The sequence below is a fragment of the Dromaius novaehollandiae genome, chromosome Z (assembly GCF_036370855.1).
Source record: "Dromaius novaehollandiae isolate bDroNov1 chromosome Z, bDroNov1.hap1, whole genome shotgun sequence".
NCBI lineage: Eukaryota > Metazoa > Chordata > Aves > Casuariiformes > Dromaiidae > Dromaius > Dromaius novaehollandiae.
Window position 1 is genome coordinate 56530260 of NC_088132.1, and position 15758 is coordinate 56546017.

Genomic DNA, 15758 nt, shown 5'->3' on the forward strand with positions numbered 1-15758 from the left:
TGCTTGGATTTGAGGTTTGCTTTTTTTTTTTTAATTTATTCTGGAATAAGAATTTTTCTGGAAGAAGTTTTTTTCTGTATCTTTTGAAAAAATATTCTTCTTTGTTGGAGAAGCAATAAAGATTAGAAGTTGCTGTTATAAGAACTAATGTTGAAAAAATGCATTTTGGTTTCCTAGTTTCTAAATTTGAAAATTTGAAATTTTTTGATAAACACGAAACAAGATCATATGATAGCAAGAAAAAGATTGCTTATATGTTTGTGTACACACAAAATTGACCTTTGTGATGCAGCTTAACATCTAAACACTAAGAGCAGTCATTTGTTATGACAGCAGAATTAATTGAGGCTAAAACAGTCGAAATTCCACTTGTATCGAGCTGTTCATTAGGAATTGCTCTCTGGCTTTAGTGCTGTCAGAAGAATAAGCTGTTCTGCTATGATTAAATAGCAGAATGATGGTCGGTCCACTGCATTTGAGAGAGAGGTTGAATAAACTTTCTACTGCGGAAACAATTCAGAAGTGACACGCTGCAAGGGGGGTCAGCATGTGCATTGATATCCAGCTGAGCTGTCAACTGGCTCTGAGCCAGGCACGCAAAGCTTTGCCATTTGAAGGAGCATGTGAAGCATATGCAGTTTAAAAAAATTGTCCTCCTTTCATGCATGTTTTACTATCAAAGAGAAAAACTTCTGTTTTATTAAAAACAAGAATATTGTTTGTTATCTTATTTGTAACTGCAAGTACATATTTACTTTTTTTTTTTAATAGCTTTTGGTTGAAACAGATATGTTAATGTTTATATGTGTGCGTGTGTGTGCGTGTAAACTGATTCCTTGTGATGTGGGGGGAATGGGCAGCCTTTTTTTCTTGAGTGCCTGAGTATTTCCAGTTACTGAAAGTGAAACACAGTTAATAAAAATATATGCTTGGGAAGGATAACATTTCTTTGTCTATCATACATACACCCCTTAAAGTAGAAAGAAGACAGTTTCTAAAATCAGATACAAATGTAAAAGAGATTGTAGTCTGATGTTAATTTGTTGAATTCTTGATTTGTTTACCTTTTTAGCTAGGCAGGATTTTCCAGTTCATTGATATACTTACTGGGGGCTGCTTTTCAGAGTATGACATAATATTATGTTTTCCTTCCTAGCAGTAGTAACTGGATTTTTGCATTTGCCTTCCTTCTTTGTTTAAAAATCCAAAAAATAAACCTTTTTTTTCCGCCCTCTATTAAGAGAAGTGCGAATGATTTTATTCTTTTGGTCTTAGCTCAAATTGTTTTCAGAGTTTCTACCTCACAGTAAACTGTAGAAGTTGGTTTTGTAACTGTTTTTAAGGTTATCGACAAAGCACTTGACTGTTTTCAAGACAATTACTGTCACTTTGTAGGTAAATTAAGTAGCATGTGTAAGGTCATTATTTATAAACCCTCTTTTTTTCATTCTTTGTGTGTCCTCTAAAAATACTCCTTCCATAGACAGGGGCTAATAATCTACTGGATACTGTTTTATATTTAACAGCACCATTGTATCAGTATATTTACATTCTTTTTTCACTAATCTTTGAATAAGATCAGTATCTCCTTATTGTTAGTCACCCACTTTGCCTTTTAGTGTCATAAAAGTCTGCATGTTCACATACCTCCTATAACAACAAAACAGTATGTGTATCTTCTGAACATTCTAGGAGATAGCGCATGAGCTGCAGACTCCCTCTTGTTTAACTTATGCCAGTGCCATTTATTGGAAATGGTTAGATTAATTAAAGTCAGAGTTGTCTATTCAAAATACTTTTCCGCTTTTCTATTCTAGCAATTTAAAGTTGCCTCAGTTTCAAAATCTTCAGAAATGACCCACTCCTGAATTGTTTGCTTTGGTATGTAGTCAGATAGCAGCTGTCTGTTTCCATGCGTCTGTAGCATCGTCCCTTTGCCTTTTCTGCCATAATCTGTATCTGTCCCTGCTGGTGGAATGCTGTAAGCTACAGCAACTTGTCTTGGAAAATGTTTTAGGATGTTGCTTGGTGGAAATGTTTATATACAATTAGAGGAGCTTGCTGATTTTGAGACCCTCTCCCTTTGTAGAATACTTAACCAAATTCTCATTAACATCCTAGTAGGTAGGATATGTATCCTTCAGTGACAGAAATCTAGATCTTATTGCCTTTTCTTGTAAAGGCTAACTTTCACTTACGCACTGCATCATATTTTTGCTATTCTGTGTGTGTAGAGTATTATATACTGCTTTCAAGTTTACATACAGGTATTTGAGATGCCATTTTATAGTTCAATATAAAAACAGGCAAGCAGACTATAAAAACATTATCTTGAATCTGAAACTGTCCATGTTTAGTCTGACAGAATATTAATTCAGAGACTTTTTCAAGGATTGGACAGTTTTTACTTACTCAGGTAAAGGTTTTAAAATGTATATTTTTTGATTTTCACAATTCTGCTTTAGTTTTATTACATTTTTAAAATTTATTTTATGTTCATATGAATGCTAGTTTCCTTCTGAATTCACATTTTCTTGTCTTTTTATGGGAGGAAGAACAAAGGAAATCTCAATGCTCTGACTGTTGTACTGCAGATTACTACTACTACTATTATTATTATTATTATTATTATTATTATTATTATTGCAATGTGGCAATATCTAGATGGTCCTTTTCAGTGCTTGGGACTACCATGTCACAAGGGCTTTAGCAACTTCTGCAAGAATGTCTACTTCAAGGAATGACTTCAGTCCCTGTTATCAGCAGTACATCTTAAACGTGAAACGATTCTTCTTCGGATGTTGTGATGGATAGTAAATCTGTGCTGGTCAGTACTCGCTTCAGAAATTTCAGAGGTCAGCCTGTGCAGCATTAGGTTCTATAAACAAAATTATCAGTGCAGTTGAGATAATAATCTTCTAGATTTTTGAACTGAAATCCTCATTGGGGTTAACCCTTTGTCTATACTTTAGTCACTGGGTGAGTCTGTGACTTGTTAAGAAAACCCCTTTGCCTCATAGTGAATAGATAATACATACACATTAAAATGTCCATGCAGCTGCTATGAAAGTTATTGTGATATTGGGATACCAGCCCATGGGTTCTAATGCTTGGACATGCATCTGTATGTTACCTGTATCTGGCAGTCTCCAGTAATGCTGCCAACCTGCTAGATGTTTTTGAGTAGATCATCTGATGATTGAGGAAGCAGGAATAAAGCAGATGGCTATTGTGCTTCTTCAGAGGAGAAAGCACTTGGAGATGTTTTTGCAGTGATAGTGCAGACACTTTTATTTCCAGATGCACAAGTACAGTGGACAGTGCAGGGGAACTTTTCAAGAATGCTTCTGGATTGCTCATGGATGCTGTGCTTCCGTAGCACTAGCTGTGCTTCAGGCCTGTGGGCTGGCTAGGGGACCGCATTTGGTTCTGGCGGGAGATGATGTGGTCTCAGAACACACTTCTGGCTGGACTACAATGTTATTACCTCCTTGGGCACAAAGCCATCTGCCCGCAGGAAACTCCAGCTATTATGCGGGCTACCAAAAACTCATCAAAGCAATCCTGTTTTCTAAATTGGTTCACCATAGAGTGCCACATAAAACATCTATTTGTGAAATGTTATTTTGGTTTTAAAATGCTGCTCCTCAGGCAAAATGTGATACTCTTCATGGCAAGCGCATGGGAAACAGAGCTGTTGGGAGATCTGTTCTGAAGCTGCAGGATAAAGCACTCTGGAAAAGTTTAGAACTGCTACAGATTTCACCCTATTCTGCTCAAAAGGGCAGGATGTGGGAATTTGCCTTTGCTTTGGTAGTACAAGCAAATAATGCAACACGTGGTATTGAGTGGAGGTAAGGGGGTTGAAGACAAATTTAGAAAAACAGTAAAGTTATCTTTGGGGAATGGAAGAAAATGATAAAATTCGTTTGTTTTCATGGATTCGCTAGTGACAGCTGTTAGTGTCTTAAACTTCTGAGATTCCAAAGTATGAAGGTCTGTATAAAAATTTGAATTAACTAGAAAAAAATAGGCTAGGATAGAAACATGCTTTGGAAAATTAACTGATTCACCTAATTTTTTAAAAGAAATGCTGTTTTCGTGATTGTTATTTATCTTTTTTAGAGTAAAACAGTTAGTGGGTGAACGGGAAGGGAAGTGACTTCTGTATTAACTCTGCCTGTCTTGGGGGAGCATAAAATAAACTAATAGTTATCATTAGGAAGAACGTGTTCAAAATTTCCAAGTTAACTTGACACAGATCTCTTTGAATAGTGGGATTTCTTACTGACATCTGTGGCACAACTTCCATCACATTACTATCTCTCACAGTTCATAACTAACTACAAGATTTTCAGCTTGTTTGATAGTCATCCATATGAGAAAAGATTACATTGTTTTAAGAGTGAGATAAATTTGGTGAGGAAGAGTAAGCAGGCTCGTCTTAAATCCAAATGGAAGTGCTAACCTGATCTTCATATGAATTTATGCATTGTGCATTTTGATGTGATTCAGTACTTAGCATAGATATTTGTCTCTTGAACTAAACAACTTACAATGCTGTAAAAAAACACCTTCAGAGACGAGCGTTAGGCAAGTGTAATGGACAAAATGTAGAAACCTTGATGTCTTAGTAAAGAAATATCTTTTTCCACTTGTGTTAGAAGTGAAAGTTAGATAGTGATCTGAAATAAGGATTACTGTGAGTTTTACCTGAACCTTGAATATTTATATATTTCAGTGAGGAGTGTAAAACACTTCAGTCTGGGGATCACTCTAAGTAGCTGCGAAAGGTGAAGAAAAAGGTGGTATTCTGAGAAAGCGTGCATATTGCATTTCTCTAGAAATAAGTTTAAATCTCTATGTTGTTTACATTTTTTTCCTTCTGCTTTTGTTTTGGGGTGAGTGTTTGTGGTTGATTTGACTTTTGTGTTTCTTCCTGGCCAAATGGGAATATTTATAGAAGCAAGAAACAGAAGTAGTTGAATCATTAGCAAAGTGATGAAAAATGTATTGTCTGAAGTGTACTGCCAAAGAAGTGATGGGTGTGTCCTTCAGCCCCTGTTTTATGGTAGTCTTCTGAATTTCTTGCTCAATATATTTCGAACAATAGAGTTTAAATACCTAAAACAACATGTTGATGAAATCAATGCTGGAATGTAGATGTCTGCAGTTCTCCAATGTTTTGGGTTTTTTTTTCCGTTGTGTTTTTGTTTTGTGAGATGACCAGATTTGCTGACTTGTAGAGCACACTGACTTTGTTTTACTATGAATTTAATGGAGAGCAAAGGGGAAGAAATTGGAAGGGCTGCCTAAAATGTTGATGAATTTATAATATATAGCCAACTGAGAGAACTGTTTGGAATTTTTATTTGGTCTTGCCATTTTGGAGAATTGCACTGACTTTTGAAATTATCTAATATTTGAATGTTAAAGTAATAGTGATATTCTGCTCCCAAGAGCTTTATTTGGAGGCCAAACAATTACTTTATGATAAATTTTGATGAGAATCAACACTAAACTTCCCGTAGGGAATTACAGAAAAATTATTCTAAGGATATCAGTGTTTTCTAGTCCTGAGACCTCATCCTGCTGGTGGTTTTACAAGCACCCAGGTTTTTTTAATAGCAGGGAAAATTTTGCAGACTCAATGTCTTAATTGCAATAAATACAAATTTTGCTTGAGCACATTAATTCATTACATGTCTGCAAAATTTCACAGAAAGTACATGTAGATTTTATGTAACACTGTGATGAAAATAATTCAATTTGTTTAACATTAATGAGCATGGAGTTATATTGTCAGTTTCTTAGTTGTCTTTTTAATGTAAGTATAATTTTTTCATTTGCAATTTTGAAAAATCCACCAGAATGCAGTATTTATACTAGATCAAACATAATTTTAGGCTGCAATAGTTAAATATGCATTTTAGGGGTTACATTGTAAATATAACTATTTGAGGTACTTAACTATGAGTTAAATATGAATTAATTCCAGGTGTATAATTTACAATGCTAATTCACAGCTAAATTGTTTTTTAGCCTCATTGTGGCATCTCTAATTACAGCATGATGATTTGTTATGCTGTAATAAAAAGAAACTGAAACTTGTAGTCTCCGCATTTCTCATAGTTAAGATCTGTTTCTATAGGTTAATTATTTTAAGACGGAGACTATGGCATCCTCATTTTGAAAAGAATATAAGTGAAGACACTGGAAAATGCTTTCAAGTACACTTGGTTTTGTTTTATGTGAGAACACCCTGCGAGTTGTACAGCTCTTGTGTTTATAGTGGATGTTCTATGATAATCATAATTTCAAAATTAAAAGAAAGAGATTACTTATGTGCAAATGTGTTTGGGGCAGGAAAGAAAGTAATTTCTGTATTTGAGGTTTACACAATCGCTTTGCTTCCAGTTGATTGAAATTTTCCAGATTCGAATCTTTCACTCAAAGTAGTTGCTTAAGCCTGACGAAAAGAGAGTTTGGCTGCCTTAGAGTATAAAATTGAGAACTTTTTTTTTTCTTCTTCTCTCTTAACTGTAATGTGTATAAATTTGTGTTTATGTCCTCAGAATGGTTGCTTAAGGATAAGTAATAACCCCCATGTCACAGTGTAGTACACAGGTAGTGTAGCAAGCTCCTGTTTCAAACAGTGGCCAAGTGGCCGGTTGTTAGTGGGGGGTGGAAGGAGAGGCTCCTCACTGCGGGTTCCCTCCGCTTGCTTTGCACCGGCACAAGTGCTCCTGTGAGTCTGGCATTTTAGCTCCCTGAAGAAGGTCTCATGGAAAATCACTGGGTTTTTTATTTATTTTTTTTCCCCTGCAGCTTTAGCTCCCTAAAATGACTCATTGTGGGGCTAAACAAATTTGAGACCTGGCCAGATTGAGGAATGGGGGTTAAGACTTTGCAATGACAGCTGACTCTTACCTTGTGTTAGCTATAATGGGAAACCACAGTGATGAATTTATTTAGATACTGCACTTAACACAGTGTCCTCTGCTATTTTGTCATGTTTATAGTCTTAACTTTTTTTAAAAGTTTTTATCTTTGTTATTGCTGTGTATAAGATTCTGCGCATCACTTTTAATTGTCCAAATAATTGGCTCTGAGGAGAAACAGAGGAACTAACAATACAGAGTTAGCAAAAGTGTGAACTTCAGAATAAGACCTGTAGCTATGCTCTTTTCCTAACTTCAAAATAAGACCTGTAGCTATGCTCTTTTCCTTTTTGGTTTTTCTTTACATGGTTCTTCTTTCCTTAAAAGAAGATAAATCTAAAACTTCATACTGATACTGTATTATAGATGCAATTTTGAATGAGAAGAGGAAACAAATTAGGTATGCTTCGTGAAGTTGAAATAACAGGAAATTAAATTGTGTTTAGACAGTATGCACTGGTATTTTAATTTTTTGTTATGAAAGTGTGGAAACATTTAATAATTTGCTGTACATGTATGTTTTTGCCAGCTGACCACTTACAGGGCAGTTATGGTTTTCACAGTTATCTGAATTTTTAATTAGATTATCTAGTCTTTTCAGGAAATATTGATAATATTTAAAACATCTTAGTGATTGACCTTCATTTGAGATTTAACCTAATGTTTACCTTCATTATAATTTCTTTAAGGTCCTATTGAATTTGAGGAATGTAACACATCTACTGCAGTTGAAGGTAAGTTGTTGTAGTATAGTTATTTGTGTAAAAGTGCTGTGGATAGAATCTGAAGCTGAGGAATGAATGTTATTCAGCACATGAAATTGTATGAATTTGAAATATTCTGACAGGCTAAGAAGCAACTGTTCCTTTGAAGTTAGTGCTGTTTAAACTTCTACTGAAATAAGATTTACAATACTTTATTAATCTAATGCATGGTTGTCAGCAAATTTTAATGTTTTTGTAAATATACCTTGGCTAAGACCCTCTTGTTGCAGAGTTTGGATCTGGTTCACTTACGACTGTGTAACTTAATTTACAAGTGTCAAAATACGGATCAGGCTCTTTCCATTGTTGCTATGTTAGTTATACCAATTCTAACGTAGAGTTATGGTCACAAAGCCTTCCTTTATTGATGTAGTTTATTTTGCTGAGGGGATTGTTTTAAATGGTTAAGAACCATTTTATTTATATAAGCTATGTATTTACTTTGGGACGAAGGAGTTGACACTATAGCTATAGCAGCCGACAGCTCTTAAAGTTGCCGAGATTGCAGCTGAGAGGCTTAAAATCTTTTTTGACTGAAACAGAGAAGCTCCATCTTCAGAACTACTCTCATACTCCATTTGTCACTGATTTTGGCTGGATAAAGCACAGAAGGGAAATAAATTCCAGACTATGCATTTAAAAATTATTTTGGAGCAATGATTTCTGTCTCTGTTAAAATATAAAATGTGGCTGAGTTTACAGGTACCTGATAGGAGAAGTTTTTAGTTATTTCATCCAAAAAATTTCTAAGAGAATTTCTAATAATTTCTACTTGTATGTGCTGTGTAATGAAATTCTGTAATGAGGAATATAATGATTTTTTTTTTTAATGATGTGCTCAAAATTATCAGTTGTTAAATTTTGGAATCCAAATGATTTCCACTGCTTTGTGCAAAACATGGCTTTATGCAGGAAGTATATTACATCAGATCGAAATTGTGGACTGTTTGGATCAAATGCTTGCGTTTGGTCCTTTTGTATAAAGCTTGGCTGTGTACTTGCCTCAGCAAAAAATTGAGGAGCAAAGCAGACATGACAGTAAGCCTGATGGAGACTTTAAATATATTTTATTTTCAGTACATTAAACGGGTATGAAAGAAGACTTCTTTTCTGTATTATAGCTATACGTATCCAATGCTAAAAATGGGGAAGAAAATACAGGGGGAAGGCATGGTTGCTGACTCAGTAGGAGCCAGCCTTAGAGCCAGCTACAGCACTGGGTTTTAATGAGCTCAGCATCAGCTGGAAAGCCTAGAGACATTCCCTTTTTCACAGGACCAAGATCCTACTTGAGAGGCTGGGGCTCACAGCTGCCGGGACCACTCAGGGAAATAAGAAGAGCGTGTTGAACTGCAGCGGCTGGGAGGGGCAGGGTTCAGTCCCTGAGCTGTGCGTGTTGGCTGTTCAGGCTCAGCAGGAGCAATAGCTCCTGTTGAGTTTCTGTGAGCAGAGTTCCTTCCCTCAAAACTAGCAATGCACCCACCTTCCATAAAATAAATACCCTACTTGGAGAGTTGCATGTACAATGCAAATCAGTTTTATAATGACTTACGTCATTAAAGTGTTACTTTAACCTTTTTTCTTAATTTAATTCTTTGATTGCGGTGTTACTTGCAACATATTGGAATAATGCTGCAGATATCTTGTATTCCGTTAGTTGGGCTCCATGTCTACCCCAGTGTTAGATTTTTGTGTCACTCATTATGGCAGCATTTAGAAGGTATTGACACTGGTATGCACTAGTGTTGGGTGTTGCTAAATATATGCTCATCTCTGATCTTTAAAGGAAAAATGTTTGTTCCATAGGGATAAAACCACGGAAGAGAAAACCTTTTGGTTTATCAGGAATAATGAAAAAAGAAAAAGATACTGAATGTGTGTAAGTATATTTCCAGCTTGAAACTTTCAATCGTGTATGGAAACTAATAAAAATGTGGAGATAAGCATTAGCTGATGATTAACAAAAATAGTGATTTTTATAGTGAAAGTTTAAAGGAATGCTATCAGTATGAAAACATTATAGACATTTAAGATTTTTGTAACTAAAGATGTTAAGTAAACAATATAAATGTATTCTTACTTGTTTACTCATATGTTTCATTGTTTCCTCTGCGTAGGTAAGTAGTTCTCCCTTGTGCAGACATTTAAACACTGTAGATAATGTGATTCTCATATGTACTTCTGCCCAAATAAGAGCTTTGGATGTGGAAGAGGTACTGTATAGCTAAGTATGTGTTTGCAGAATTGAGGTTTTAATTATTTTGTTAGAAAAACTCTTATGTGCAGTAGTAGAAGGGTAAAAAAATCTTGGAATGTTTTTCCATAAATCATATGCACATTCATTTCTGAAAGAACATTATTTTAACTCATGATGGATATTCCAGCTATACCCTTTGTCATATTTGTTGCCTGTGCTCTCTGTCTCTCAGGAATTAAGACATTCCAGAAAGTGAGTTTGAATAAAAGTTTTAGATGGATTGGTAGTATGCTGTGTATGAGTAGTTATGGTTACTATACTTCAGTGTATTATTTTCATAATTTCTAGAAGCATTTTCTCAATAGAAGAGTTTGATTTGACAGAAAATAGCTTGTAATTTAAAAGAAACTTAGAAATTTAGAAATATTTTCAGAATGGCAATATTTTAAGCATTCTTTTTATTTTAAATTTTTTTACCACTCTTAGTTTTTGAAAAACATGCTTAGAAATTCATGACCTGAGAAGAGCAGATAGTGCATGTTTATATATACAAAGTGCAGAAGCCTTAGGGCTATTGTTCTTTTGTTATTTGATTACAACAGTGATACACTTCCAAACAATACTTTTTCTCCTCTCTATTTTGATATCACTAGGACTCCAAGGTGGTACTTTTTTTTTTTTTTTACATCATTCCTTTATATTTCTGTTCTTTCTGTGATTTAATACCCCACCACACACACTCTGCCTTGCATACTTTATCCTGCTCAAGTAGATGGAGAAAGAAATGTAGATAGTGTGATCTTGGGCAGCAGTAATCTGAGAATACTATTCTGTTACAAGTACTTATTCTGATTATGATTTAGTTAAAATATTTAAATTAGAGTGGTATAAAGATTTGAGGATTTTGATGTCTTAAATACTTTTAGTACACTTCTTTAAAGTAATCTCTTCTCTCTTGAAACCTATTTAGTAAAGACATTTTTTTTGTGATGCACAACTGTTGCAATGTCAGATAGCAGCCAAAAAGTATGTTGTTCGATTGTTAGCCTTTTGATCCTTGCATTTACTTTCTTGGAAAGTAGTCTCTTTGATAGCATTGAGTACTAATATATATTTTAAAAAAAGAAGCTATCTGTTTTTCTTGTCCAACAAAAAAATTGTTTTGGCCTCCATGTGGGTTATTACTCAAACTAATTTCATGTCATGTATTAACTTGTTTGCAAACCAGGCATCTCCTTCTGTCCATTCTTTGACAGATGATGAAATTTTATCTGGCCCCAGCAAAGATTTAGGGCTGTTAATAGCATTTTTCTGGAGCCAATAGAGGCCAGAAAGTTCCCAGATCGACTCTTTCCAGATATATCAGTTAGCATATCTTGACCCCAGAGTGTTTTATCTTGAGCTGTAACAGAAGAATTTTCTTGGGCACTGAGGGCTGACTATTGGCTTCTATACAATGTGAAACACTTCATATCTGTGTATGCTGATCCATTGGATCTGGATACTTTTCCAAAAACTGCCTTTTCCTGAAGATGTTTTATTTAATGTTGAAAGGTAAGATGGGTGTCTCTTTCTAGGAAAAATTGTTTTGCGTGGCACAGTGATGTTGTCAGACAGTGCAGCCACTCTGAAATGGGAAAAAAGTTGGCTTACTTCCTATGACTCAGACTAAAACTTGATTTATGCTATATTATTTGTATCTATATATACATACAATACAGAATTGAATAGATACTAAGGTCAGAAAGAAAGCAGTATGACTGCATGATACTGACCTCCTATATAACACATGCTGTAGATTTTTACAGATTCTCACATTAATCCTTCTCTAACTCAACAAGAACATCACATTTTCATATTGGGTTTTCAAATAATGGACGATCCATTTTATGCCTAAGTAAAATATTCTAGTAGTTATTTATCATCACTTTAAAAAGTTTTATTGCTAGTCTAATCTTTTCAGATTTCATCTTCTAGTCAATGACCCTGTTACAGGCTTTACATCACAGAAGTCTATTATCAGAAACTTCTTCTGTGAGGAGAGGAAAACAAGCCAACTTCTGTTTTAGTTGTTAGCTACAATCCTTAAATTCCCTTAGAGAGTCCCCACTTTCTGGGTATGTTACCTTATACTGGAAGTGTGAACTTGTTCTTTCACCTTGAAAGAAAAAAAGATTATGCGTCTAGCTATGTAAAAACACACACATCTAAAACTCAATGTCCTCATTTCCTACTTCTCCAGCCTTTGTCATTTTCAAACTTCACCAGTAGTTACTTTTCCTTTGTAGCCTGAGAATAGATCCTGTGAGATCCTCTCAATGCTCCTCTCCATGCTACTACACTTACAGTTACTTTTTGAGATCTATTAGCTAGCTAGTTTTGAACATAATCAGTATGAGCTATATTGTTTTCATTGTAGTTTGTCTTGCATCATCTTTTCACATTTCTTAAGTTTTATGGACTTTTGTCTGTCTTGTTTGTGTTGTACAGATATTTTTTAAAGCCAGATGCCATAAAATCTGTTCCTTATATCTTTTGAGAGAAGTCTAACACTTTGTCTCTTCAAGCTGTAAAATAGCTTTTAGAGTAGCTGTTTCTCTTGCTATGAATTTTTCTGAGCCAGCAGGGGGAGGTAAGACTTAAGTGAAGTAGAGCACACGCTTTCTTCTGTGCAGTGCCTCTCTGAGAAGGCAGGATCCTTCATCTCACTGCCAGTTCCTTTACAAGCTGTACTGAGGTCCATATTAATGTTTCCATGTTTGCAAGTTTTCATACCTGTTTTTAAAGACACTGTGGTTTGTACATTTAACCCATTTAGCCTTTCAGAGAAGATAGTTTGTTACAAATCTTAATTTTCTTTCTCTTTTTGGTAAGTATGTCCTTAGGATGTTCCACTAGACTATGTACAAAGACTGTTGTTCAGTTACGCTTGCACTTGTGGGTTTATGTCAGGGTGCAGATTACAGAGGCCTGTATGTTACACAAGTATTTCCATTTACTTTAAGTGTAATTGCTTCTGCTATCTGTATACATCAGTGAGAGAGAATCCATGTCATTCATTTTTGAAAATACTACTCTTTGAATCCAAAAGTTATATTGGAAACAGTTTAACACTTGAGTAACGTATTTGCAAGCATTGTCTTTCTGCCAACCACTAAAAAAAAAAAAAAAAAAAGAATTCTAGAAAGGACACACTATTATTTTTGCAACACCTTCTGGTACTTATCGCTGTTCATTTCTACACTGCAACTGTCCTTGACAAACATGAACGAGATTCCAAAGAGAGAAGCTCTGAATTTACCATAAGAGTAGTCTTAATTGCGTTAGGAACTGGTTGTTGTAGAAAATGATTTGCAATTGCATGTGGACAATTTCGTTATGATTGGTGACTGTGCTTTATTACGCACATCATCTATGGACTTGACTCTTAAATTATATTCATCTACACAAAATTGTTGATTATATTTGCCTAAAAAGCAAAACATGGTGGGTATTCACAAATGTAATTTTAAATACAGCCTGGTACTCCTGTCTTCTCTTGATTCTTCCCCCTACCCCAAACGCTCCCCCTGCCCCGATGTGAGCTGGGCCGTCTTGCAACTTTGGGTTTTCAGTATTTATTGTACATTTTTCTTCTACAGTGTTTTCAGCTTCTTTTATTTAAATGTCATGCTGTTGAGTGCAGGTTTGTACTGTAAATTTTTAGAGTTTGAGAGGCAAATGGGTCAAATGTGATGTTTCAAATTAATTGAAATTATTAAAGGAAGTACAGAACTGTTTGAGTAAAATAATTTGTACATTTTATAATTGTACATTTTCTTTATTTTTTTTAATAGGGAATGTCCAGATGCAGACTCAGTTGTAAGTAGACTTATTTCCCACACAAATACGTAAGTTAAAATTGTCAGCCATTAAGTCTAACCAAACTTGGCTTGTATCCAGGTCTCACAAAGTATTATTATTGTGATAGAGGTTTTAATATTTTGATGACATAGTTAAAGTGTTAATTTTGCTCAGAACATAGTCTAGGCAGCATGCAGGTGTGTCAGTAACACATTTATATTTCCTAACAGTTTTAGGTTTTAAAGAACATGTTTTCACTGCTATTATTTGCTACTTTATTTTGAAGGTTCATAGAGTTTAAATTAATTAACTAATAGGTTCTAAGTGAGCTAATCTTTCACACTACTTTCTTGTGGATCTAACTTTGCATCCTCATTTTCCTGTCCTTATTACTGTCTCTTTGGGAAATCCTTCTAAAATAGAGTTCTGCTTGACTGCTGCTAATAGAGTGTAGGAATATACATGCTTAAATACTGCCTTAAATGAAGAATCTCTAGATACACTTTATTCATGGTCTATTTTTCATTGCTGTTTTTAGTCTGTGATTCATTTTACAATTTTATTTATTAACTTCAAAGAGGAGGTGGTTGCAAATGAAACTGATATGTTAATGCTTTTTTATTTCCGAACTGAGCCTTTTGTGTTTACTTAAACGTAGATGTCGTCTTGAATTATAGGTACAGAGAATGTGACTCCATATGACCACAGCAGGGAAATGTTTACAGAATGATTGAAGTGATTTTCTGTAGACTGATTTGTTTTTCAGTTGGCTTATTTAGATGTCAATTATATTAAACAGTTTAACTTTCCAAGTTCACCAGTTACATGAATTTTCTTCTTTGCATTCAATATCTGTGAGTTTTAGTACCTAATATTAAAAAAAGATTTAGAAACTTGGTTTAAAAAGATCTAGTAGAACGATTTCTCTAAATAAGGAAGAGTAAGATTTACCAAATAATCAAGTATATGTATATGATCAGCCTTGTAAACATAATTTGAGACAGGCTTTTTATCCCGTACAGAGTCACCTTAATTTCAAAGCAGATTTCTTTTCTCGGTGCACTTAAAGTAAAGTACCATAGAATTATCCCTAGAATTATCAAGCCCTTAATGCAGATAATGTCTTTTGACAATTCAGGTTGAGTCACTGGAGTAAAACGCAACTGGCTTTGATTTGCAGTGTTTATTTTCTTACTTGCTTGTTTTGGTCCCTTTTTTTTTTTTAATGATTAATTCAACAGATTCAACTGAAAACATGTTTGACATTGTTTCTGGCTGCATGAGGCACACCGTATGAACATATAAGTGAATTGTTCTGTCTAGATGTAATTTATACCTGGTAAAAAACTAATTTTCGTAGTGCCTAAAAACAGAAGTGATACTTGTATTCTCTTTTGTTTTGTGCCCAACGTTTTATGAGTGCATTTGGACTTTAGAATGTGGTCTATCACTTCTTCTTGCTTTTCGCAAGCAACAGTATTATTCCAAATGGCAGAATCCTTTAATAACAGAAGCCATTAAAGTCACTCCCATGAAAAATGGTGCAGAGTACCGTAGCTGAGATTCATTCACCCCTTATGATCAGCTTGTCCCCAGAGTGCTCTAATATTCTAAGGCTGGCAGCCTTCTCTGCAAGGTCCCATTTCAGATACTTCTTGTTTTCCTTGAAGGTTTGAAGGTCGAAGGTTTCCTTTTTGTTTCATTTTTCAAACTTGATCTGAATAGTTATTGCTATCTGTGTTGGTATCTCTATAATGATTTGCTTTGTATACATCTTTGTAATAATTATACATTTCAGAAATTTGAACTTGGAAAAGCAAAACAATATAACATAGAAAGCTATTATCATTTTTGTGTGATTGATAGAAAATACCAAGGGCCAGCCCTCAGAAAACTCAACTTCTTTAAGGTGTCCCAGTCATGGTTTTGGTTAGCTTTGGTCACTCACTGAAAATCTCAATGTGTCTTTTATATTATTAACCTGACCTTTTTCCAAAATGTCGCTTTTATTTA

At 34.7% G+C, this 15758-nt stretch overlaps 1 protein-coding gene across 3 annotated transcripts in view; it reads left to right on the plus strand.

Moving 5' to 3' along the window:
• The window catches only part of LOC112988720 (F-BAR domain only protein 2), an 86551-nt gene that overhangs the window by 36572 nt on the left and 34221 nt on the right, over positions 1–15758 (plus strand). For all 3 annotated transcript variants that reach the window (XM_064501920.1, XM_064501922.1, XM_064501923.1), the window contains exons 9-11: positions 7631–7675; positions 9512–9584; positions 13739–13763. In XM_064501920.1, coding sequence (XP_064357990.1) covers positions 7631–7675; positions 9512–9584; positions 13739–13763 — 143 coding nt within the window. The remainder of the gene's footprint in view (positions 1–7630; positions 7676–9511; positions 9585–13738; positions 13764–15758) is intronic.